Here is a 26624-nt window from a genome sequence, read left to right on the forward strand (position 1 = left end):
CTCTCACATGGATAGGCAGACCATTCCATTCAAATGGAGATCTACAGGAGAAAGCCCTGCCTCCAGCTGTTTGCTTAGAAATTCTAGGGACAATTAGGAGTTGTGTTACACTTACCACGTTGGTGACCCACTTGAATCAAAATGCAACACTTCAAAATGTGGCGTGCTGTTTTCTACAAATTGTCCTCTAACCAGGGATGTACTCCCAGGGATGTACTCCCAGATTCCGTGTGGTTTTTGAGCTGTTAGTTTTAACAGGACGTGCAACCTCATCTCTCTCCTCTCTCACAATTTTTTTTAGCATGATATCGATGAGTGATGACAAATAAGTGTTGCATTCCCTTGTTTAGCGACCCCTAAATTTAATGCATCACTCCCAAATGTAGCTGACTCTTCTGCAGGTTGTCCTCTAACCAGGGAGGTAAAATATATCTCCCATTTCCATGTGTTTTTTTTGTTGTGTCAGTTTCAACAGCACGTACAACCTATTTTCCCCCCTAATCGATATCAGTGATTTATTGCTATTTGTCAAAACATCAGTGTTTCTGGTGCTTGTGCAGTTTATAAGGAGCTTGTTTAAAAAATACAAGTAATGTGATTATTGTGGCAGATGTTTGTGTAAATAGCACATGTTATGTTTAGGTTTTCAATTTATCCCCAAACTGTTCCTGCATATTGGTTATTGATTTGGACACGTTAAAACTGTGTTTTGACATTGGGCTATCCCACCAAGCAAAATTATATTGAAAAGACATTGAAAATATGACTATGCAATCAAATATTTCATATTTACATTTCATGTAACATTTGGTAGTGATATTTATTCATGCAACCAACATGACAATTTTTGGTACAATTATATTGACATTGTTGCCCTGTTTTTAGAATATCAGGGTTAATTCTCACATGTGCCAAACCAAACCAAAGAGGACGAGAGTTCTAGAAGCTAGTGAGTTGTAGGATTCTATAGAAAGAAAAAGGAGAAAAAAATAACATGATTGTTTATTATTATTTTTGTCTTTAATTGTTGACAGCCAGTAGACACCATGTTTATATTGGTGAAGGTGAAGCAGTGTAGTTGACAGCCAGTAGACACCATGTTTATATTGGTGAAGGTGAAGCAGTGTAGTTGATTATAATGTGAAATGGAAGTTGTTTTCTGTTAGTGGTGAGCAAAAGTGTCCAACAAAAATATAGGATATATTTGTTGTCTTAAGGGGGAAGGTGCTACAGGCTTTGGTCTTTCCATTTATGTTTTGAGGTTGTACTTTATCTCGTTAGCACGTAGGACGCACTGATTGGTGTCACCTCGTTAGTCAGTATGTGTTACACCTGTGCTGGCTTGTCCATCTCGTTAGTGAGAAGGTTTTTCACCTGAGCTGGTCCAGGTTCTATTTAAGAGTGTCTGGCCCAGTGCTCCAGTTGTCTTGATAGATCTGACAAATCAACACCTTTAGTTGCACTACCGTTTTGGTTTGCTTCCTGTTTTTAAGTTTGTTGTGGGTTTTTCTTTTGTTTGCCTCTTCTTGGGCAGATTTAGTGGGTCTCATGGTGGGTGTCTTTTAGGTCCCAGTTGTTGTTACTAGTCAACTTTCAGTGGACACTGTGAGAGCAAAACTTCAACATTATGTTATTGTACTTTTATTGTATCAAATGGTTGTTTTATGCAACAGAATAGAGGGTTCTTAGAACTATTGTGTCTGTGTTCTACTGAGGATGGGCTTCTGGGAGGAAACACTGACAGGAGATTTACAATGTCTTTTGGGTGATTAAAACCTAAAGAGACAGTATTCCAGATTAAGAGTTAATGTTTCTTTTCTATATGGTACCAGGGAGAGATGACCCCAGGGCCAGACAGCAGATACTGTCTGCTGAGAATTATAAGTACCTTTCATACAAATCTCAACCTTGTGACCCGTTGTATACATCTGTTGTTGGTCATATAGGTTGAAATGGGTGTATCTTAGCTATAAAAGACCTTTGTACTTTTGTCTCGTGGCTCTCAACGAATCATCTGGGGGTGATTTGTTGACCAGCCAATATTATCGTAGAGCACTCAATTGATTCACTTTATATGTGTGTGTTGTATTGACCTGCTCCCTTATTAAGTGAATAAAGATTTAGTTTAAGAATAAATCTGACTTGTGTGATAAGTTTGTTTCTCATTTGATATTAAATTAACAACCACATTTTGCAATGTGAATCTTGACTTGGTGACCGCTCCTGACGACCTGGGTAAATCGTCCTCGAGGAATCCCTCAAACTTGGAATCTCATGGAGACCACACTTCGGGAACAGAGCAGATGGACCCACGAGCAGATTCTATACACCTAGTTTTTTTTAAAGTGAGTTTTTAGAAAATCCTTGTAGGCTCTGAGTGTGTATTTCTATGTGAGCGGGCACCTTGGAGGCGTAAACAGGGCCGAGTCAGGATCTGAGTGTGTACTCCTGTGTGGGGGTGTAAACAGGGCCCAGTCAGGAGGCTCTGAGTATAAATATATGAGTTGCATTATCCTAGGAACTAACCATAAGCTAGAAATGTGAAAATATTCCTGCAGGTAAAAATATTGTTGAAAAACTAATTGATTAGGTATGTTTGGGAATAGCATTGTGTGACTGATATGAGAGTTGTGTGAATGTGGAAATGAGTCTTAATCTGACGTTTGGATAGTAACATATAGAAATATGCTTAGTCAGATTATTGAAAATTCGATAATAAACGGGAGGATATTTTAGAAAGCAGCGGAAGGTCTATAGTTCCTGGGAGGCTTGATTTTTCCGTGGTCTCTGGGAGGTTAGAGAACAGTTGAGGATCCCATGGTCATTGTCTGGGAAACAAAAGTTTATTTTTTTATTCTGCTGGGAGTATGTTTGGAGAGTTGCTTCTTAGCTATGGAGAGTCCTTGAAAAAGCCAATTGAATGGTTTTCATGAGTAGCTAAGAATTTATTTTTATATGGATTCTGTGAATATATGAACATATGATGAATTGTATGTGTGTTTAATGATTACTAGAGATTTGATCAAGTAAAACTGGGAATATAATTAGATATAATTTTAAGCAACCCGTATGTAGACAAACGTAGGTTTTAAGTTGGTATCTTTAATGGATAATTTGATAAAGAGGCATCATTAAACAGTCTACAAAGTCTGGGCAGTTGTCTCAGAAACTGATGGGAGTGTGTCCACGGTGAGTTACCCTAAGGATGAAACTATAAAAACGCTTATAGGATTTTCTCAGTCCGGGTACTACATTTGAAATAAAACTGCCCTTAAGGCCTGTGGGGGTCTTCCCAGTATGAGAGGAGTTGCTAGATTTATTGAATAAACCTTTTTTCCATCAAGTTAGAGTGAACCAAAGTGCCTGACTAACTGTTGATGTTGAAGGAGCGTCCCGTCCACTACATCACAGTGGCAGAATCACCTGAAAGACACACATCGCCATCTGCTGACTGGAGTTGGTATCGCAGTTGAGAAAATAACTTTCAGAACCTTTTGGGGTTCCTTTTTTAACTCCCTGTCCACCCTCCCTCCATTATAAAAACATATTTTAATAATATTGACTTAAATAATTAATTGTTTATTTAGTGGCACAACAAATGTGAATTCATATTTACAAAACAATTTACCAAACAAAACAGATTACAAAATTGCAACATTTCTGCAGACATGTCAGACCATAATAAATAATACATTTACCTCATATTGTGCTTTTCATGACATTTAAAAAATATATACAAATGTGAATTAATATTTACAAAACAATTTACCCAACAATTTTTTTTAAAATGATGATGTACAATAAAAACAACATACATTAAAAATGAATCATAGGTAAACTAACAACATTGTAGACTTGATAATAAATGCAGATTTTTCAGCTTTAGTGTGTATATCATATTCACCTAGTTATGTTAGGAAGTTTGCCATCTTTATGACTGGCCCTGGTAACTTCACCCAACTTCTCCTATCCCCAGAACACAGTAACTTAATAACATAAGTGTTTTTCTGACATTTTTGAGAAATTTAAGGGAACATTTTTTTTTAAATACAGCCGAAGCAGAGCCCCAAGTCCCATGGAGACGTCCTCGAGGGCGTGGATGTTCTCCCCATCAAAGGCCAGCGGGATTTCACTCTCATGGTGAAATGGATTTCCGCCGATGTGCAGTAAAGGAGTGAAGAGCGGTGAAATCTGTGTCAACAAAAGTAAGAAAAGATTAATACACATACAATTAACAAAGAACATAACAAATGTTCAGCTGTAGTTTTATATAAGCATGCACACCTATGTTTATGAAGAAACAGATGAATGGTGCATAGGCATACCATGTCACGGACATAAAGGCCACTCCGGTCCTGAAGAGGCAGAATCGCTGCTGTGGTCTCCAGTCCTAGTAAAGCATTGATCTTACTACACTTGCTAATTTTATTACAAAATACATTAGAGGAAGGGAAGGAATAAGAGCAAATCCCTCTTCTGTATTTTCCTTCAGGGACTAAAAAGATAATTAAGATAATTAACGCGGACATGTAACGTTTCCAAAATGGGATAGTATTGTCCATGTAACGTTTCCAAAATGGGATAGTATTGTACATGTAACGTTTCCAAAATGGGATAGTATTGTCCATGTAACGTTTCCAAAATGGGACAGTATTGTACATGTAACGTTATGCCCCCTTGTGAGTTAATAGTATTGCTGGCTGTAGCAGGCTATATAAAGAGAAAGACCTCCATTGACGATTCAGTTCGTTGTACATCTCGTCTGGACAGGTCACCGTCCTTACTTAGTTAGTTAACGTTTGCTAGTTCATTATCACAAAACTGAGAACTGCTCTAGATTGGAAACTTACGTTAATGAGAGTGTAAAGCCATGTTGGCTTTATGGAAAATATATACAATATATGGGAACAAATATAGTTGAGGGAAATAATCCAAACCTTGTTGTGCCTAGTTAGGACACAACGTTATCTAGCTAGATAACGGTACTGTACTGTAGCTCATACAACGCCGACGATCAAACCCGGCTTTCTAATATTTACGGTAATTAACTATAGTAACGTTACGGAAGATATTCACAGAAAACCATCATTGTCTTCGTTATTCATTATTAGTATGTTATATTATTATAATTATTATTTCTAGACATATTCAGAGCCAAACATCAACCCAACGTAACCTTTTTAACTTGTTGTCGCATCCAAACTTGTCACCGTCGTTTTCAGTTGTAATTGCGAAGTTCCCGGAAAAAGTCCAGCAACAACGGAGGTTCCTCGATGAACCCACCTTCTAACAAGTTCTTTGAAGAACCTTTTGGGGCTGTTTTTCATTGACCAAGAACCCTGCGGTTCTTAGGGGATCTGAGAACAACTCCAGTTGAACCCTTCATTTTTGGAGTTGTAATCGGATCTCTTTACTCTCAGATTCAAAACATGATGATTAGCATCAACGAACTGACGTTGAACTGGGCAGTCAGCGGCTGCTGCTCCAATACAGTATGAGGTGAGACGGTGAACTGATGTTGAACTGGGCAGTCAGCTGCTGCTGCTCCAATACAGTATGAGGTGAGACGGTGAACTGATGTTGAACTGGGCAGTCAGCTGCTGCTGCTCCAATACAGTATGAGGTGAGACGGTGAACTGATGTTGAACTGGGCAGTCAGCTGCTGCTGCTCCAATACAGTATGAGGTGAGACGGTGAACTGGGCAGTCAGCTGCTGCTGCTCCAATACAGTATGAGGTGAGACGGTGAACTGATGTTGAACTGGGCAGTCAGCTGCTGCTGCTCCAATACAGTATGAGGTGAGACAGTGAACTGATGTTGAACTGGGCAGTCAGCTGCTGCTGCTCTAATACAGTATGAGGTGAGACGGTGAACTGATGTTGAATCATAATAACTAAGTTAATTAAAATTAATTAGTGAAACTGTTAAAAAAATAGTGTATGGCATATTAAATATATTAGGCTATTATTATCATATAGAAACATCATGGAATATTGGACATCATAATAGCATCAACATACATTATTGTTTCATTCAATTTCACATAATAAAGATATTTCATATTTAAAAGTCCAGAAGTCAGAACCCATCACCTGCTATGTAAAAGAGACAGAAGAATGCACAATGGTCAATGTTATCTGGGATCCTTGGGACATCCCTACCCTCAACCCTACCTTAACCATTGTAAATGTCAACTTCAACGGGCTAGTGACTTCCCAAGGATCTATCTCTACCTGAAAATACATGATCTAGGTGATTAATAGTTGGTATTCAGCAGTCATAAAGCCTTATTTCCTTTAATGAACTACTAAAATAGTGATTTTGTCAGACAGAAGCTCTACACTTTATTGACTGACTGATCCATTCATCCTTCCAACCCTCCTCAGCCTTCCTCTCCTCTGAAGACCCAGTGAGGGTGGAGCTCAGTCAGAGAGCTGTTGAGGGACTGGTTAGGAAGAACACTTCTACAGCCAGAGAGGTAAGAGGTCAAAGATGGTAAATATTTATGTCCCCTTGGCGGTTCATCACGTCAGCAAAAGGTAATATGTTCCATCATCCATGTTTATTTACATTAGTACAAATTGTCCACTGATATTGCTGTAATTTCTCACCCCTTCTGGCTGTATGAAAGTTAATTTTCCCTCAGACACAAACATTTGTTCTTTGATATTATGAAGGTAATGTATGTAGAATTTACTTTTCCCCACATCTCTTTACATTGTTTATGCATATTTGGTGGCCTGACTGCGTCGAAGGCCCATCCTGTCAGATCTGAACCTAATGGAGCTTAGTGATCGGATGACAGAAATCACATTTAGGTGCCAGGTGTAACCGAGGCCATAGATGCTCCATATCCATGACTTTGAGGGTTTTATATAATATTACTAAATATATTTCTTTATGTGTTGCAGGGGCAGTCAAGAAATGGAACGGCAAGTCCACAGAACATGACATAAGCAGAGCTGTGGGAGACCACCTCAAGCCCCTGGTAGAGCCGGGGGTGGTGTTTACCACTCCTTCAGCAGGCTGGAAAAGTGGGATTGATACTGTTTTTCATACTAAGAGGGACCAAGAGTCTGTTGATTGGTCAGTCTTTGGGTTCATTTGTTCAAATCAAATCAAGCTTTATTTATACAGCACATTTCAGACATGGATGCAACACAATGGATTCACAGGAAAAACACAAAATGACAATAAACAAAAATATTTAGTACACAACAAACAGAAGATTAACAACTGAAAGACTAATGAACATTAAGGAAATTCCATTGATTAAAATATTAATTGGATGCAACATCCAACCCAAAATATAAGCTTGTTTTTTAGGAGGGGCTCTGAAAGACACTATGAGGGTGTCCACTGGAGGTTGACGAGTAACAACAACTGGGACATAAGACACCCACCATGAGACCCACTAAATCTGCCCAAGAAGAGGGAAACAAAAGAAAAACTCTCAAACTTAGAAAGGAAGCAAACCAAAAAGGTGGAGAAACTAAAAAGTGTTGACTCTCCACATCTACCAAGACAACTGGAGCACTGGGCCAGACACTCTTAAATAGAACCTGGACCAGCTCAGGTGAAAAACCTTCTCACTAACGAGATGGACAAGCCAGCTCAGGTGTAACACATACTGACTAACGAGGTGACACCAATCGGTGCGACCTACGTGCTAACGAGCTATACGGCGAAAGTCCAACCTCAAAACATAAATTGAAAAACTGAAGACGAACACCTTCCCCCTTAAGAGAATGCTTACCACCAACATAAAACAACTTCAATTACACATTATAATCAACTACAATGCTTCACCTTCACCAATATAAACATGGTGTCTACTGGCTGTCAACAATTAAAAACTTCTCGAACTCTCGTCCCCCTGGAACGAGCCCAAACAAAAATCATCTTCAATACGGAAAAACGAGCAGTCAAAATAAATTGTGATCCATGGCAACTCACTGGCTAAGCGCAAAACACAACACTTTTTGACTGCCCACCCTTGAGACAATCAACAACCAAGTTGTCCTTACCACAGACATGTCTGATTTCAAGAGGAAACTCCTGCAATATCCGTAGTAACTTTCCAACTCACTGCGGAGCTTCTCTCTCTTTTCAGGGTTCACTAGATAGGCATGTTGTTGGATCGGGGCCCAGTCCCCAATGTCATGCTCTAGTACATGTGGGTTGGCACATCTGAGAATGAACCCTGATATTCTATAAGAAGGGAAACAATGTCAACATAATTGTAGCCACAAAAATTGTCAGTTGGTTACATAAATAATAATGTATTTTATAAAACAAGCACCAGAAACGCTGATGTTTTGACAAGTCGCAATAAATCACTGATATCGATTGGGGGGGGATAGTTTCAACAGCACGTACAACCTAACACACAAAAAAAACACATGGAAAGTGGAGATACCTTTTACCTCACCAATTAGAGGACAACCTGTGTGTCTCCTGTGTGTTTTTTCTGGTGTTTAGTCCGCTTGCTAGACGTAGTATAACTCTTCCCACATTGAGCACAGCTATAAGGTTTCTCTCCTGTGTGTGTTCTCTGGTGTTTAGTCCGCTTGCTAGACGTAGTATAACTCTTCCCACATTGAGCACAGCTATAAGGTTTCTCTCCTGTGTGTATTCTCTGATGTGATATCAGGCTGGTTGACTGAGAAAAACTCTTCCCACATTGAGTACAGATAAAAGGTTTCTCTCCTGTGTGTGTTTTCTGGTGTTCAGTCAGACTGCCAGATGTAGTAAAACTCTTCCCACATTCATTACAGCTATAAGGCTTCTCTCCTGTGTGTGTTCTATGGTGCACTGTCCGCTTGCTAGAAGTAGTAAAACTCTTCCCACATTGAACACAGCCATATGGCTTCTCTCCTGTATGTGTTCTCTGGTGTGATATAAGGCCGGTTGAATGAGTAAAACTCTTCCCACACTGAGTACAGCTATAAGGTTTCTCTCCTGTGTGTGTTCTCTGGTGTGATATCAGACCGGTTGAATGAGTAAAACTCTTCCCACATTGAGCACAGCTATAAGGTTTCTCTCCTGTGTGTGTTCTCTGATGTGATATCAGGCTGGTTGACTGAGTAAAACTCTTCCCACATTGAGTACAGATAAAAGGTTTCTCTCCTGTGTGTGCTCTCCGGTGTATAATCAAACTGCTAGATGTGACAAAACTCTTTCCACATTCATCACAGCTATAAGGTTTCTCTCCTGTGTGTGTTCTATAGTGTCGAGTCAGCTTGCTAGACATCGTAAAACTCTTCCCACATTGAGTACAGCTATAAGGTTTCTCTCCCGTGTGTATTCTCTGGTGTATTATCAGACTGCTAGATGTGACAAAACTCTTTCCACATTCATCACAGCTATAAGGTTTCTCTCCTGTGTGTGTTCTATAGGGTCGAGTCAGCTTGCTAGACATCGTAAAACTCTTCCCACATTGAGTACAGCTATAAGGTTTCTCTCCCGTGTGTATTCTCTGGTGTGCTTTTAAATGTCCTGAAGAAACAAAACTCTTCCCACAGTCAGAGCAGCAGTGAGTTCTCTTCCCTGTGGGTCTCTGCTGGTGTTTCTTGGGGTGTTTTGATCTGGAGAGACTCTTCTCTGCGTCATCAGCATCATGAGGTTGTTGAGGCTCCCCAGAGGATCCAAGATAGTCACTTCTCTCTCCTGCGTGAACAACAATATCAGGCAGATGGTTAAAGGCCCACAAAATGAGCAAGAATAGTCATATTTTGTGTTGTTTTCACATTAGTAGTAACTGATGATTGTAGGCTAGAAATGAGTTATTCAAGTTGAAATCCTACGCAGTGTGCCAGGTGACTTTTGGTCTCCAATAAAGGGGCCATTCTGTGCTAAAATTGCGGCATGACGTCGATGCACACGCAATTTGCTTGTAGAATCTCCTCCCTGCTAATGAGGAAACCACTAGTTATGGACGTAGTATATCTGCTAATGAGGAAACCACTAGTTATGGATGTACTATATCTGCCTGGAGCAAAAATGGTGAGCAAAGATTTTAGTTTTTCACAATGTATTCTGAATGTGAATGGGGGAAAACTCAGGGAAGTTACCTCCATTTCCAGGTTGCTTATGAGAGCATTTCACACTACTTTGGATTAGAATTGTAAGGCTCGTTTGAATATCCTGCTTAAAATCATGTTTGTGTCGTCATCACAAATCAACCGCATTGTATTTAAAAAACACTTCAACCAGTAAAATGTTATTTTTGCTAGATTTTCCATCAGCCTGACAACGAGGGTTTGAACACTAAGTGTTTGCCAAATTTGCCTATAACATCACCTAACAGAAGCATAGACCTACTGTAGGACCAATAACTTCACCTAACAACAACACAGACCTACAGTAGGACCCATGACTTACAACACAGACCTACTGTAGAACCCATAACTTACAACACAGACCTACTGTAGGACCCTTACAACAGGCCGAGGACTATAAATCATTTAATATTTCAGGTGAAACATGGAAACTAAAATGTCTTTGTCATGACATTTCATAACCTGATCACCAGATAATTTTGTGAATAATCCCACTAGGCTACTCTGTAATGTGTTGTCATTCTAAATGTCCTGAATAAAGGAAAATATCTCTGTGTTTTGTACAATAGCCTATCCATCAAGGGACAGTTCTCTACACATTATGAACTCAGTGTCTCTGTGTGCAAACAGACTAACAAGCCCCTACTGTAAATCAAGCAGACAATAACACATTATAAAAATCAATTTGTTAGGGATGTTGGATCCAACGTGGAGCACGGCATGACTGTCTTTACCAGAGTAATGAATGAAGAAGCACTTTGGTTGTTGTTGCATGTCGTGATGTTTGTTATTCAGAAAATGATTCCCAAGATCCGTATTGAAGTTGAAGTTCATCATATTACAAGCATAACGTTATGACTATAACTACTGTTCCCTGAAGGAGGGAAACTAGGTATAACATACTATTAAATCCACGCCTCGCTGGAAGCCCCGCCTTCTACAGGTGATGAGTGAGGCTTGGATTTATTCCTTAAATTTAATACCGCTCTTCACCGACCCAGGAAGGGGCGGGTTCAAACAGGTGTTGTACCTCGTTTCCCTCCTTCAGGAAAGAGTAATTATAGTCAAAGTTACATTTGGGGATGTCTGATAGTATTTCTGATTGTCTTAACGCTGCACCACTAATGAGTTGTGAAGCTTCTCAAAGTAATTTTTTCTTCACCTCAAACAGCAACAAAGTCTAATCAAAATCAATTGAACTATATAATTTAAACTATCATTATGACATCATGGATCAATTCTAGAATATACTATATAGCCTAGAAACCTGGTTAAACTATCATTATGACATCACGGATCAATTCTAGAATATACTATATATCCTAGAAACCTGGTTAAACTATCATTATGACATCATGGATCAATTCTATAATATACTATATATCCTAGAAACCTGGTTAAACTATCATTATCACATCACGGATCAATTCTAGAATATACTATATATCCTAGAAACCTGGTTAAACTATCATTATGACATCATGGATCAATTCTAGAATATACTATATATCCTAGAAACCTGGTTAAACTATCATTATGACATCACAGATCAATTCTAGAATATACTATATATCCTAGAAACCTGGTTAAACTATCATTATGACATCATGGATCAATTCTATAATATACTATATAGCCCAGAAACCTGGTTAATCTATCATTATGACATCACGGATCAATTCTAGAATATACTATATAGCCTAGAAACCTGGTTAAACTATCATTATGACATCACGGATCAATTCTAGAATATACTATATATCCTAGAAACCTGGTTAAACTATCATTATGACATCATGGATCAATTCTAGAATATACTATATAGCCTAGAAACCTGGTTAAACTATCATTATGACATCACGGATCAATTCTAGAATATACTATATATCCTAGAAACCTGGTTAAACTATCATTATGACATCACGGATCAATTCTAGAATATACTATATATCCTAGAAACCTGGTTAAACTATCATTATGACATCATGGATCAATTCTAGAATATACTATATAGCCTCAATCTGTTTAAAACGATCATTTTGACCTCATGGATGTATTCATAGTCTTTGTAATCATAGTGTATTTAATTCAGGGGGAGGTCCTGAGCTGAACTCAAACCTGGGTCCAGTGACTGTCAAGCCAACACCTTATAACTGTTACGCCAAGATGTACGGTTGCTACAATAGATTTCTCTATGCATTTGAGAGTGGTTACACTTCTCCTTACCCCATCCCTCAACTGTTTACCAAACCATGTCTCTGGGCAGCCATTTTCTTGATGTTTAAAAAACCCTCACAACTAATCTGCAGTTGTGACAATAACAAAGCTGTCATTCCACCACTGTTTTGGTAATAAGATGATGGATGGGACTGGAGAAATGTAACTACTCTCAAATTCATAGACAGACCTATGGACGCAAGGACTGACCATCCATGATATCAACATTATAGTTTTAACCATGTTGAGGCGATACAGTGTTGGTTTACATTGTTTCTAAACATTGGGAAAAAAAAGCTTATTTGGGGTTTTGATGGGGTACAAAACCAGTTGAACAGATGGGGTACAACAGTTGAACTAAGCGGCATGTGTTATATTCCTCAATAATCAATAGCTATAAATAAATAATTTAAAAGTCACAAAATGGATGTAGCAATTGCAGATTTCTGCTTTAACACCAAACATCAGTTCAACAACTGCAGAGTTTGTGCCTCTGTTGTTAAGACAGTACTTACTAGTGTTAATCAGGGCCGGTTCATCGTTAGAACCATTGGATGCCTTAAGATGCGTTTGGGAAACCGGGCCCAGATATCCAGGTTCCTCCTCTTCTTTTGATGTAACAGTCATTTCCCACTCCTCTTTCACTCCAAAAACGGAATCATCCTCTCCTTTTACAGTAACACCCCCCTCTTCTTTTATAGTAACATCCTCCTCTTCTTTTATAGTAACATCCTCCTCTTCTTTTACAGTAACATCCTCCTCTTCTTTTACAGTAACATCCCCCACTTCTTTTACAGTAACATCCTCCTCTTCTTTTACAGTAACATCCTCCTCTTCTTTTACAGTAACATCCCCCACTTCTTTTACAGTAACATCCTCCTCTTCTTTTACAGTAACATCCTCCTCCAATTTTAAAGTAACAACATCCTCCTCCTCTTTTACAGTAACATCCTCCTCCTCGTTCACTCTGAACGTGTCTTTCTCTTCTTCTTTCAAAGTAACGGCCCCACCCTCTACTTCTTGTTTTACTGTGATATCCACCTCTTCCTTAGCAGCAGGAGTGTCTTCCTCTTCTTTCAAAGTAACGGCCCCACTCTCTACTTCTTGTTTTACTGTGATATCTTCCTCGTCTTTCACTCTGAACGTGTCCTCCTCTTCTTTCACAGTAACGGCCCCACTCTCTACTTCTTGTTTTACTGTGATATCCTTCTCTTCATTAGAAGGAGAGTAGCTTAGTGACCGCATGGTCGGAGATGTTAGCTAGCTAGGCTAATGCTAACTTAACCAGCCCGCTAGCTGACTAATAACAACACTCTAAATATGAAATTAAATCGGATAACTAACTAGACGACAGAAGTGGTTTTAAAAGACAGTGGCTAATAAACACTAAAGCGTCTAAAGAGCTTTATTGGTTCGGCTATTTGGTCTAGCAAGCTACCGAGGTGTCTGACAAACTGTTGCTGCTGTTGAAAGAAGCGTTCCGTCCACTAGATTATACGTCACACCAACAGCATAACCTTAAATTCCCAGACCGCCATCTGCTGACTGGAGTGGGTAACGCAGTTGAGTAAAATGTATATTTTATCTTCAGACAACAAGTTAAAGTGTAGGAAGCAGGAGTTTTTACTCACCAGTGTAACAATACAGTGTGGTTAAAGACTTAGTAAGCTAGTTGTCGTCACGATATGGTACCTATAAGAACAAACAGTTATGTTTTTGCGTTATTACATATTTATTAACTTATTTTGTGACTCTTCCAAATTACACACAATGCAGTATTTCTCAACGTCATATGGATGATATTCTCTGTGCTACTGAGTTTGTTTGCCAGTGTAACGAAGTTACATTTAAAAAATATTTGTATCCTCTATTTAGCTAGGCAATTCAGTTAAGAACAGTGCCTTAGACCGCTGCCCCGCTCGTGTGATAAAGGTGTGGGATTCTGGGTAATCCACAGCAGATTTATGGAGAACTTGAAAATTGAGTGGTCCTGGGATAGAAAGGTATAAAATTGACATTACATCATAAAATCCACGTTTTAAATCACACATTAGCAATTTATGTTTTAGTAACTACTGTTGTTGGTTTGGTGTCAAGTCAGCCTCTCTTTATATGTTATTTGCCAAATCTCTGTTTTCCTTGTGGGTTTTATGCTAAAGATCCCTCTTTCAAGTTGGTATCTAACTGGAAAATGCATCTTCTTTTAGGAGTGCTATTTTTACCCTGTCGACTACTGATCATTCATCTACACTGTGTGTCTCATCAATGCAGGTCATTTATGACAAATATATAAAGTATCTTATAAACTCATGAACACCAGCGAGTATATTAGCCGGTTTTATTAGTTTAGGTGTATTATACTTCTTCGCCACCAGAGGGGGACTTTGAGTAATATTTCAGGTTAATTTGATAATTTTTTGATACTAAAATGGATGACAGTTTATTCTGATGTAGTGAATATAAGACACATGGAAATAATGTATTTATTTTTATTATAGTAAATGAGGAATTAGTAGGAATTGTTAAATCCACTATACGATCACAATAACTTTGATAGACATTTCAACAGTTTTTTTTGTTAGTATATTACAGGGCAGATTAATGTAGAATTGCTGTGGGAGTGGTATTTATATCCTGTCACTACTGATCATTCATCCAGACTGTGTGTGTCCCATCATTGCAGCTTTGGAAATAAATGAACTATCCATCCATTGCACCTTCCTGTGTTGACTCACTGACTTGAGAGACGGGACCAGGAAGGTCACACTAGGTCGATATCAAGCTCAAGCTTGCAAACGTTAAACACACCTCCATCTCCATTAACTTCATCACACCTGCCCAGTACCACGAGAACACACCTCCATCTCCATGAACCACATCACACCTGCCCAGACCCACTAGAACACACCTCCATCTCCACCTGCCCAGACCCACAAGAACACACCTCCGTCTCCATTATCTACATCAAACCTGCCCAGACCCACTAGAACACACCTCCATCTCCATGAACTACATCACACCTGCCCAGAACCACTAGAACACACCTCCTTCTCCATTAACTCCATCAAACCTGCCCAGACCCACTAGAACACACCCCCATCTCCATTATCTACATCACACCTGCCCAGACCCACTAGAACACACCCCCATCTCCATTAACTACATCAAACCTGCCCAGACCCACTAGAACACACCTCCATCTCCATTAACTACATCACACCTGCCCAGACCCACTAGAACACACCTCCATCTCCATTAACTACATCACACCTGCCCAGACCCACTAGAACACACCCCGTCTCCATTAACTACATCACACCTGCCCAGACCCACTAGAACACACCTCCATCTCCATTAACTACATCACACCTGCCCAGACCCACTAGAACACACCTCCGTCTCCATTAACTACATCACACCTGCCCAGACCCACTAGAACACACACCCGTCTCCATTAACTACATCACACCTGCCCAGACCCACTAGAACACACCTCCATCTCCATTAACTACATCACACCTGCCCAGACCCACTAGAACACACCTCCATCTCCATTAACTACATCACACCTGCCCAGACCCACTAGAACACACCTCTCCAGCGCCGCATCAGCACCATTTTATTTCTCTCCGTCGCCCACTCACTTTCAACTTTTTATTTTCTTTCTTGCAGACAGACGGATCAAAAGTCATTTTACATTGTATAACTGTACTTCTGACAGCCAACTTTCTAACTCCTCCCATAACTGTATGACGTCATAACATTCCCAGAAGGATTATTGAGTCATTGTTAGTTGTCTACACGTAAGACATGACTCTGCCGTTGTGCTGTAGAATTTGTGAATGTTGTCCAAATCCATTAAATGAGACAAGTTACCAGACAGGACATATTGCTGATGCTCTTCCCATTGATAACCTGAATGACAATTAACTTGTGGGTGGTCGTGATGACGGCCTATTCGATGACATCGTCCATCGGGATTCCCCAAGAAAGAAGACGCTCAAGATTGATCACTGGGGTCAGATGTGAAGGAGGAGGTTGATCAACAGGAGTCAGATGTGATGGAGGAGGTTGATCATCAGGAGTCAGATGTGAAGGAGGAGGTTGATCATCAGGAGTCAGATGTGAAGGAGGAGGTTGATGACCAGGAGTCAGATGTGAAGGAGGAGGTTGATCATCAGGAGTCAGATGTGAAGGAAGAGGTTGATAATTAGGAGTCAGACGTGAAGGAGGAGGTTGATCATCAGTGAACCTCTAGGATTGTGGCTGGGCTGGCGTTTCCACTTTCAGCGTGGTCATATATTTTTGATACATTGAATGTTGATATTTTGAACCTATGTTATATATTTGTACCTCCTGTTTCAGGAAGTGATGTCACTGAGTACTGCCCCTATATATACCGTGCATTCGGAAAGTATTCAGACCCTTTAACTTTTTCCACATTTTGTTACTTTACAGCCTTATTCTGACATGGATTAAATAATTTTTCCCCTCATCAATGTACACACAATACCCAATAATGACATCACAATACCCCATAATGACATCACAATACCCCCAAAATGACATCACAATACCCCATAATGAAAAAGAAAAAACTGTTTTTTATAAATGATTTTCTTTCAAAAACAAGAACATTTCTAAGTGACCTCAAACTTTTGAACGGTAGCATACCTCTACATGATGTTAAACCATGTAGGAGCAGTATAGACCTAGTCTTTTCATTATATACATCTACATGATGTATTGTTACACCATGTAGGAGCAGTATAGACCTAGTCTGTTCATTATATACATCTACATGATGTATTGTTACACCAACAATAAAAGGGAAATGATATTATTTTATACTGATACAATTGAAAAAGATAATGACATTAAAATGTTTTATGAGATTAGAGAACACATTGGGTGGGATCTTAGACCATTCCTCCATACAGAATCTCTCCAGGTCTTTGATTTATTTAGTCTCTGCTTATGGACTGCCCTGTTCAATTCAAACCACAGATGTTCAAGGGAGTTCAAGTCCGAAGACTGAGATGGCCATGGAAAATGTTGATTTTGTGCCCAAGTAACCATCTCTTTGTGGATGTTGATGTGTCTTGCTGAAAGATCCACTTATGACCAAGTGTCAGCCTCCTAGCAGAGAGGTATCCAGGTTTTGGGCTAAAATATCCTGGTAGTGGGTAAAGTTTATTTATTTATTTCATACAGTAATTTTTGCTCATCTTTATCAAGGGTATCAATAACTAGGTGCTTTTTATAAAATCTAGTTATTTGACTGAATCAGAAATATAGATGTGGAGTTGATGTAGAGTTTGTTTTAGAATCTCATAAAAAACCTGAACTAATCAAACAACACTTGTTGCTCTTTGTACGTGTTGATATAATATTCTTATTAAATGGAGAGGAAAAAAACGTTTATCTAAACTGCTTTATAATATAATTCAATGAAGAAGAAAAAAAGTTTTCCCTCCTCAACTGAGTTTCCTCCCTCCAGACAGCAGATGGCGATATGTGACTTTCAGGCGATGTTTCTACTGTGACGTATAATCTAGTGGACGGAACGCTTCCTCCACAACTGCAGCCACCTCGGTAGCTCGCTGGACAACAAAGTCGGAACATTCAAGCTCTTTAGACAATTTACTAGTTTATGTAACACTATGATTTAAACATACTTATGTGTAAACAACTAGTTACCTCATTTAATGTAATATTTACGTTGTAAGTCAATTAGCTGTCTGGTCAAGTTAGCACTAGTCTAATCGCTAATGCTAACTAGCTGTTATCCCCGACCATGAGTTCACTAAGCTACTCTCCTCCTGATAAAGAAGAGAAGATCTGCTGGACGGAGAAAGAAGCTCTCGTCAAAGAGGAGGCTGTTACAATACAAGAACAAGTAGAGGGTGAGGCTGTTACTGTGAAAGAGGTGGAGGAAGACGTTTCAGTGAAAGACGAGGAAGACGCGTTCAGAGTGAAAGAGGAGGAGGAGGATGTTACAGTAAAAGAAGAGGAGGATGCAGGTTTTGGAGAGAAGGAGGTTACTGTGACAGTGAAAGAAGATGAAGACGTTTTTTTAAGGAAGGACGAAGAGGGGGAGATTACTGTCACATTAGAGGAGGACGAAGAAGAGAAGACTGGAGAACTGATTAACACCAGTAAATACAGTGAGTACTATCTTATAAAACAGGGACATTGATCTGACTAACACCAGTAAATACAGTGAGTACTATCTTATAAAACAGGGACATTGATCTGATTAACACCAGTAAATACAGTGAGTACTATCTTATAAAACAGGGGCATTGATCTGATTAACACCAGTAAATACAGTGAGTACTATCTTATAAAACAGGGACATTGATCTGATTAACACCAGTAAATACAGTGAGTACTATCTTATAAAACAGGGGCATTGATCTGATTAACACCAGTAAATACAGTGAGTACTATCTTATAAAACAGGGACATTGATCTGATTAACACCAGTAAATACAGTGAGTACTATCTTATAAAACAGGGACATTGATCTGATTAACACCAGTAAATACAGTGAGTACTATCTTATAAAACAGGGACATTGATCTGATTAACACCAGTAAATACAGTGAATACTATCTTATAAAACAGGGACATTGATCTGATTAACACCAGTAAATACAGTGAGTACTATCTTATAAAACAGGGACCTTGATCTGATTAACACCAGTAAATACAGTGAGTACTATCTTATAAAACAGGGACATTGATCTGATTAACACCAGTAAATACAGTGAGTACTATCTTATAAAACAGGGACATTGATCTGATTAACACCAGTAAATACAGTGAGTACTATCTTATAAAACAGGGACATTGATCTGATTAACACCAGTAAATACAGTGAGTACTATCTTATAAAACAGGGACACAAACTCTGCAGTTGTTGAACTAATGTGTACATTTTAAAAGGGCGTTCTACTCTTGAATATGTTTTTGTATTGTATGAATTGTTCATGACGTCCTCCAGTGATTTTTAACTTTTCCTATTGAAAAGTGATATACAAATACACTAAAGTATAAACACACTAAAGGGAAACAAAATAAATGTTTTGAGCAAAATAGTGTTTTTTTAGACAACTGGAAACTAGAAGGAGTGAGTGATGTCATAGTAAGGTATTTAAGGAGTTGGCTTGATGGGAAGTCGTGATGTCATCCAATAGGCGACTGATCTTCATGTGAAATTCATTATTCTTTTTAAAATCCTTCCTGTTCTGTCAAGTCGGTTTTTGATCTAGAAAGCCATTTTCAAGTCTTACCAGAGATTTTCAATACGATTTAAGTCCAAACTGTAACTAGGCCACCCAGAAACATTCAATGTCATCTTGGTAAGCTCCTCCAGTGTAGATTTGGCCTTGTGGTTTAGGTTATTGTCCTGTTAGTACATTTTTTGGGAGTCAGATCTCTGAAATGCACTCTACCTACGTAACATTTAGTGTCTCCTTATATTACGCTGGGAAAACAGTTTTCATGGGCACAGAAATTATAAATCATTTGAGTTTGCAAAATCCAGTGGTTCTAACCGAGAGTCACCTTAACTTTATTGACAACACCCAAATCAATACTGTCATTATTGCGGTTCTTCAATAATTACACATAATTCTTAATACTGTAGCTGTTTAGTTACAGTCACATGTTCAACTATCATCAGCTGATCCAGGAAATAATTTTCTGAATTCCAGTCAAATGACAAACATCACGACATGCAACAACAACCAAAGTGCTTCTTCATTCATTACTCTGGTAAAGACAGTTATGCCGTGCTCCATGTTGGATCCAACATCCCTAACAAATTGATGTTTATAGTGTGTTATTGTCTACTTGATTTACAGTCGGGTCTCGTTAGTCTGTTTGGACACAGAGATACTTTGCTCATAATGTGTAGAGAACTGTTCCTTGATGGATAGGCTATTGTACCACACACAGAGCTATTTTCCTTTTTTCAGGACATTTAGAATGACAACACATTACAGAGTAGCTTAGTGGGATTATTGACAAAATTATCTGGTGATCAGGTTATGAAATGTCATGACAAAGACATTTTAGTTTCCATGTATCACCTGAAATATGAAATGATTTATAGTCCTCGGCCTATATTATTGTTAGGTGAAGTCATGGGTCCTACAGTAGGTCTATGTTATTGTTAGGTGAAGTTATGGGCCCTACAGTAGGTCTATGTTGTTGTTACGTGAAGTTATGGGTCCTACAGTAGGTCTATGTTATTGTTAGGTGAAGTTATGGGCCCTACAGTAGGTCTATGTTATTGTTAGGTGAAGTCATGGGTCCTACAGTAGGTCTATGTTGTTGTTACGTGAAGTTATGGGTCCTACAGTAGGTCTATGTTATTGTTAGGTGAAGTTATGGGCCCTACAGTAGGTCTATGTTGTTGTTAGGTGAAGTTATGGGGCCTACAGTAGGTCTATGTTATTGTTAGTGAAGTTATGGGTCCTACAGTAGGTCTCAGAGTGTTTTGTGCGTAAAAGACAAATGCGGCCATTGTTTCTCTCTTTCCTACTAAGAAGCCACCAGTACCGGTTGATATATTATCGAATAGATATTTGAAAAACAACTTGAGGATTGATAATAAACAACGTTTGCCATGTTCCTGTTGCTATTATGGCGCTAATTTGGAATATTTTTCGGCAAAGTCATCACCGCAATTTCTGGTCGAATTCTCAGCCAAACGTGAAGAACTAACAGAGTTATTTCGGCTACAAAAATAATCTTTTTGGAAAAAAAGAACATTTGCTATCTAACTGGGAGTTTCGTGAGTGAAAACATTCAAAGCTCATCAAAGGTAAACGATTTAATTTGATTGCTTTTCTGATTTTCGTGACCAGATTGCCTGATGCTAACTAGGCATAATGCTATGCAAGGCTATCGATAAACTTACACAAATGCTTGTCTTGCTGGCTGTAAAGCATATTTTCAAAATCTGAGATGACAGGGTGATTAACAGAAGGCTAAGCTGTGTTTGAATATATTTCACTTGTGATTTCATGAATATGAATATTTTCTAGTAAGATTTTTTTGTCCGTTGCGTTATGCTACTTAGTGTCAGTTGATGACAATTCTCCCGGATCCGGGATGGGTAGATCCAAGAGTTAACAAACCTCCAAACAAGCTTCAATGCCATATAACACTCCTTCTGTGGCCTCCAACTGCTCTTAAACACAAGTAAAACTAAATGCATGCTCTTTAACCGATCGCTGCCCGCACCCGCCCGCCTGACTAGCATCACTACTCTGGACGGTTCTGACTTACAATGGCTGGCCCTCGCTACATATTCGTCACCAAACCCACTGGCTCCAGGTCATCTATAAGTCTTTGCTAGGGAAAGCTCCCCCTTAACTCTGCTCACTGGTCACCATAGCAACACCCACCCATAGTACGTGCTCCAGGAGGTATATCTCACTGGTCATCCCCAAAGCCAACACCTCTTTGGCTGCCTTTCCTTCCAGTTCTCTGCTGCCAAAGACTGGAATGAATTGCAAAAATCGCTGAAGTTGGAGACTTACATCTCCCTCACTAACTTTAAGCATCAGCTATCTGAGCAGCTTACCAATCGCTGCAGCTGTACATAGCCCATCTGTAAATAGCCCATCCAACTGCCTACCACGTCCCCATGTTTTTATTTACTTTTTTGCACACCAGTATTTCTACTTGCACATCATCATCTGCACATGTATCACTCCAGTGATAATTTGCTAAATTGTAATTACTTCTCTACTGTGGCCTATTTATTGCCTTACCTCCTTACTCAATTTGCACACACTGTATATAGATTTTTCTATTGTGTTATTGACTGCATGTTTGTTTATTCCATGTGTAACTCTGTTGTTTTTTTGTCACACTGCTTTGCTTTATCTTGGCCAGGTCGCAGTTGTAAATGAGAACTTGATCTCAACTGACCTACCTGTTTAAATAAAGGTGAAATAAAAAATAGAATCTTTACTTTCTTGACACCCAAATGGATACTGTCATTAACGCGGTTCTTCAATAATTACACATAGTTCATAATACTGTAGCAAACATTATATTAAACAGGACATTCAATCGAGCCTTACAATTATAATCCAAAGCAGTGTGAAAATGACTCATTAGCAACCTGGAAATGGAGGTTACTCCCCTGAGTTTTCCCCCATTCATATTCAGAATACATTGTGAAAAACTAAAATCTTTGCTCACCATTTTTGCTCCAGGCAGATATAGTACATCCATAACTATCGGTTTCCTCATTAGCAGGGAGGAGTTCCTGCAGTCACATTGCCCTCGTGCTGCAATTTTAGCCTACAATCATGGATGTTACTACTAATGTGAAAACAAGACAAAATATGACTATTCTTGCTCGTTTAAGACAATTGTCAAATAGTTTTAACATTCATTACAGACATCAATTGTTGTACAACATCATGGCTATGCTGTTGGCATCACCTTTTACAGTGGATTACTGCTGTTGTGGGCCTTTAATCATCAGTCTGACTTTGTTGTTCACACAGGAGAGAGACGTGACTATCGTGGATCCTCTGGGGAGCCTCAACAACCTTGTGATGCTGAAGAGGCAGAGAATAGTCTCTCCAGATCAGAACACCTCAAGAAACACTTGCAGAGATCCACAGGGAGGAGAACTCACTGCTGCTCTGACTGTGGGAAGAGATTCACCTCATCAGGCATTAAAATTCATCAGAGAACACACACAGGAGAGAAACCTTATAGCTGTGGTCAATGTGAGAAGAGTTTTTCTGCCTCTAGCACTCTGACTGAACACCAGAGAACACACACAGGAGAGAAACCTTTTAGCTGTGGTCAATGTGGGAAGAGTTTTACTACATCCAGCACTCTGACTGAACACCAGAGAATACACACAGGAGAGAAACCTTATAGCTGTGGTCAATGTGGGAAGTGTTTTACTTCATCTGGTTCTCTGACTCAACACCAGAGAACACACACAGGAAATAAACCTTATAGCTGTGGTGAATGTGGGAAGAGTTTTGGTGGATCTGGAGTGCTCACAGTGCACCAGAGAACACACACAGGAGAGAAACCTTATAGTTGTGGTCAATGTGGGAAGAGTTTTACTACATCTGGCCATCTGATTCGACACCAGAGAATACACACAGGAGAGAAACCTTATATCTGTGGTGAATGTGGGAAGAGTTTCACTACATCTAGCACTCTGACTGTACACCATAGAACACACACAGGAGAGAAACCTTTTAGCTGTGGTCAATGTAGGAAGAGTTTTTCTTCATCTAGCTCTCTGACTGAACACCAGAGAATACACACAGGAGAGAAACCTTATAGCTGTGGTCAATGTGGGAAGTGTTTTACTACATGTGGCTCTCTGACTCAACACCAGAGAATACACACAGGAGAGAAACCTTATAGCTGTAATCAATGCGGGAAGGGTTTTATTCGATCTGTCCACCTGACTCAACACCAGAGAACACACACAGGAGAGAAACCGTATAGCTGTGATCAATGTGGGAAGGGTTTTGGTCAATCTGGAGAGCTGACAGTGCACCAGAGAAAACACACAGGAGACAAACCTTATAGCTGTAGTCAATGTGGGAAGAGATTTGCTTCATCTGGCTCTCTGACTCTTCACCAGAGAACACACACAGGAGAGAAAGCTCATAGCTGTGACCAGAGATAATCTGATAAATGATCTCTGATCAAATATTAGAAAATACATACATGAAGTAGTTGTTTCATGATTTCAACAAATTAATGTCACAATGTAGAATGTTTTAACATTGTTTTAGGATTATTTTAATAGTGTAAAAATGTAGAAGCCTCAACGTTTGCCCCCTTATCAATTGATTTCAACATAATTTGGATATTAGCCTCAGGGGAAAAATCCAGGCTCTGAAATGGAAGAGATTGATTGGTGTCACCTCGTTAGTCAGTATGTGTTACACCTGTGCTGGCTTGTCCATCTCATTAGTGGGAAGGTGTTTCACCTGAGCTGGTCCAGGTTCTATTTAAGTGTCTGGCCCAGTGCTCCAGTTGTCTTGATAGATGTGGAGAGTCAACACGTTTGCTTCCTGTTTTTAAGTTTGGTGCGGGTTTTTCTTTTGTTCGCCTCTTCTTGGGCAGATTTAGTGGGTCTCATGGTGGGTGTCTTTTAGGTCCCAGTTGTTGTTACTAGTCAACTTTCAGTGGACACTGAGAGCAAAACTTCAACAATATGTTATAATACTTTTATTGCATCAAATGGTTGTTTTATGCAACAGAATAGAGGGTTCTTAGAACTATACTGTCTGTGTTCTACTGAGGATGGGCCTCTGGGAGATAACACTGACAGGAGATTTCCAATGTCTTTTGTGTGATAAAACCTAAAGAGACCGCATTCCAGAGCACGAGTTAATGTTTCTGTTCTCTATGGTGCCAGGGAGAGATGACCCCAGGGCCAGACCCTGGTTTCTACACAGGGTACTGTTTTTACAGCAGACACTGTCTGCTGAGAATTATAAGTATCTTTCATACAAATCTTAACCTTGTGACCCGTTCTATACATCTGTTGTTGGTCATATAGGTTGAAAGGGGTGTGTCTTGGCTGTAAAAGACCTTTGTACTTTTGTCTCGTGGCTCTATGAACCATCTGGAGCTGATTCATCGACCAGGCATCATTATCGTAGAGCACTCAATTGATTCTCTTTATGTATGCGTTGTATTGACCTGCTCCCTTATTATTAAGTGAATAAAGATTTAGTTTAAGAATAACACTTAATTGTGTGATAACTTTGTTTCCTCATTTGATATTAAAGAACTTAACCACATTTGGGGATGTTAATCTTCACTTGGTGACCGCTCCTGACGACCTGGGTAAATGGTACACCAGGGATCCCTCTAACTTGGGATCTCAGGGAGACCACACTTTGGGAACGGAGCAGATGGAGCACCTGGAGCACCTTTGATCTGAGAGGCAGCGAGGCGAGTGGATACCACATCTCAAACCTAGTTTAAATAAAAAGAGGTGATCTAAACACGCTAAGTGTAGTTTTTATAAAAGCCTCGTAAACAGGACCGAGGCAGTAGGCTCTGAGTGTGTTTTCCTGTGTGAGGGGGAACCTTGGAGGTGTAAACAGGGCCCAGTCAGTAGGCTCTGAGTGTGTTTTCCTGTGTGAGGGGGAACCTTGGAGGTGTAAACAGGGCCCAGTCAGTAGGCTCTGAGTGTGTTTTCCTGTGTGAGGGGGAACCTTGGAGGTGTAAACAGGGCCCAGTCAGTAGGCTCTGAGTGTGTTTTCCTGTGTGAGGGGGAACCTTAGAGGTGTAAACAGGGCCCAGTCAGTAGGCTCTGAGTGTGTTTTCCTGTGTGAGGGGGAACCTTGGAGGTGTAAACAGGGCCCAGTCAGTAGGCTCTGAGTGTGTTTTCCTGTGTGAGGGGGAACCTTGGAGGTGTAAACAGGGCCCAGTCAGTAGGCTCTGAGTGTGTTTTCCTGTGTGAGGGGGAACCTTGGAGGTGTAAACAGGGCCCAGTCAGTAGGCTCTGAGTGTGTTTTCCTGTGTGAGGGGGAACCTTGGAGGTGTAAACAGGGCCCAGTCAGTAGGCTCTGAGTGTGTTTTCCTGTGTGAGGGGGAACCTTGGAGGTGTAAACAGGGCCCAGTCAGTAGGCTCTGAGTGTGTTTTCCTGTGTGAGGGGGAACCTTGGAGGTGTAAACAGGGCCCAGTCAGTAGGCTCTGAGTGTGTTTTCCTGTGTGAGGGGGAACCTTGGAGGTGTAAACAGGGCCAAGTCAGTAGGCCCTGAGTGTGTTTTCCTGTGTGAGGGGGGCACCTTGTAGGTGTAAACAGGGCCGAGGCAGTGGAAGATTATCTGAGAGTCAGTCGACTCAGACACCTATCATTGGTCGGTTGCAGGCGACCTAGAGCCGTCTTGACACTGAATTGATCACAGTGGGGATTGGTGCGGTCTGTAGGGGGGGGGGGGGGGCCAGGGTGACTGGGTTCTGTCACAGACCAGCTAGATCTACTGCCTCTACTATATTTTGACAGACGAGCTAGATATACTGTCTTTATTATATTATGCGAGACCAGCTAGATCTACTTTACTATATTATGAAAGACCAGCTAGATCTACTATCTTTTTTACATCATGACAGACCAGCTAGATCAAATCAAATCAAATTTATTTATATAGCCCTTCGTACATCAGCTGATATCTCAAAGTGCTGTACAGAAACCCAGCCTAAAACCCCAAACAGCAAGCAATGCAGGTGTAGAAGCACGGTGGCTAGGAAAAACTCCCTAGAAAGGCCAAAACCTAGGAAGAAACCTAGAGAGGAACCAGGCTATGTGGGGTGGC

General features: G+C 39.9%; 3 protein-coding genes across 3 annotated transcripts in view; 2 read left to right on the top strand and 1 right to left on the bottom strand.

The window, feature by feature from the left end:
- Positions 1–26624, top strand: part of LOC118938123 (zinc finger protein 664-like) — a 242829-nt gene that overhangs the window by 72133 nt on the left and 144072 nt on the right. The gene's annotated exons all lie outside the window — the stretch shown is intronic.
- Positions 7602–13847, bottom strand: LOC118938118 (zinc finger protein 883-like). Its single transcript, XM_036939826.1, has 3 exons — positions 12794–13847; positions 9439–9669; positions 7602–9270 (listed from the first exon to the last, which is right to left on the bottom strand). Exons 1-3 carry the CDS (start codon positions 13521–13523, stop codon positions 8435–8437), a joined length of 1797 nt encoding a protein of 598 aa, XP_036795721.1. The 5' UTR covers positions 13524–13847; the 3' UTR covers positions 7602–8434.
- Positions 17861–25032, top strand: LOC118938121 (zinc finger protein 2-like). The gene is made up of 2 exons (XM_036939828.1): positions 17861–18445; positions 22817–25032. The coding sequence occupies exons 1-2, from the start codon at positions 18076–18078 to the stop codon at positions 23971–23973; spliced, it is 1527 nt and encodes a 508-aa protein (XP_036795723.1). The 5' UTR covers positions 17861–18075; the 3' UTR covers positions 23974–25032.

This window comes from Oncorhynchus mykiss, chromosome 13 (genome assembly GCF_013265735.2).
Source record: "Oncorhynchus mykiss isolate Arlee chromosome 13, USDA_OmykA_1.1, whole genome shotgun sequence".
In the NCBI taxonomy this organism is placed as follows: Eukaryota; Metazoa; Chordata; class Actinopteri; order Salmoniformes; family Salmonidae; genus Oncorhynchus; species Oncorhynchus mykiss.

Coding starts and splice junctions, on each gene's coding strand:
- LOC118938118 (XM_036939826.1), bottom strand. CDS start 13,523: ATGCGGTCACTAAGCTACTCTCCTTCTAATGAAGAGAAGGATATCACA. Junction 9,670..12,793: donor ACCGGCCCTGATTAACACTA/GTAAGTACTGTC, acceptor TTGTTCACGCAG/GAGAGAGAAGTGACTATCTT. Junction 9,271..9,438: donor ACCTTATAGCTGTACTCAAT/GTGGGAAGAGTT, acceptor GCTGTACTCAAT/GTGGGAAGAGTTTTACGATG.
- LOC118938121 (XM_036939828.1), top strand. CDS start 18,076: ATGAGTTCACTAAGCTACTCTCCTCCTGATAAAGAAGAGAAGATCTGC. Junction 18,446..22,816: donor GATTAACACCAGTAAATACA/GTGAGTACTATC, acceptor TTGTTCACACAG/GAGAGAGACGTGACTATCGT.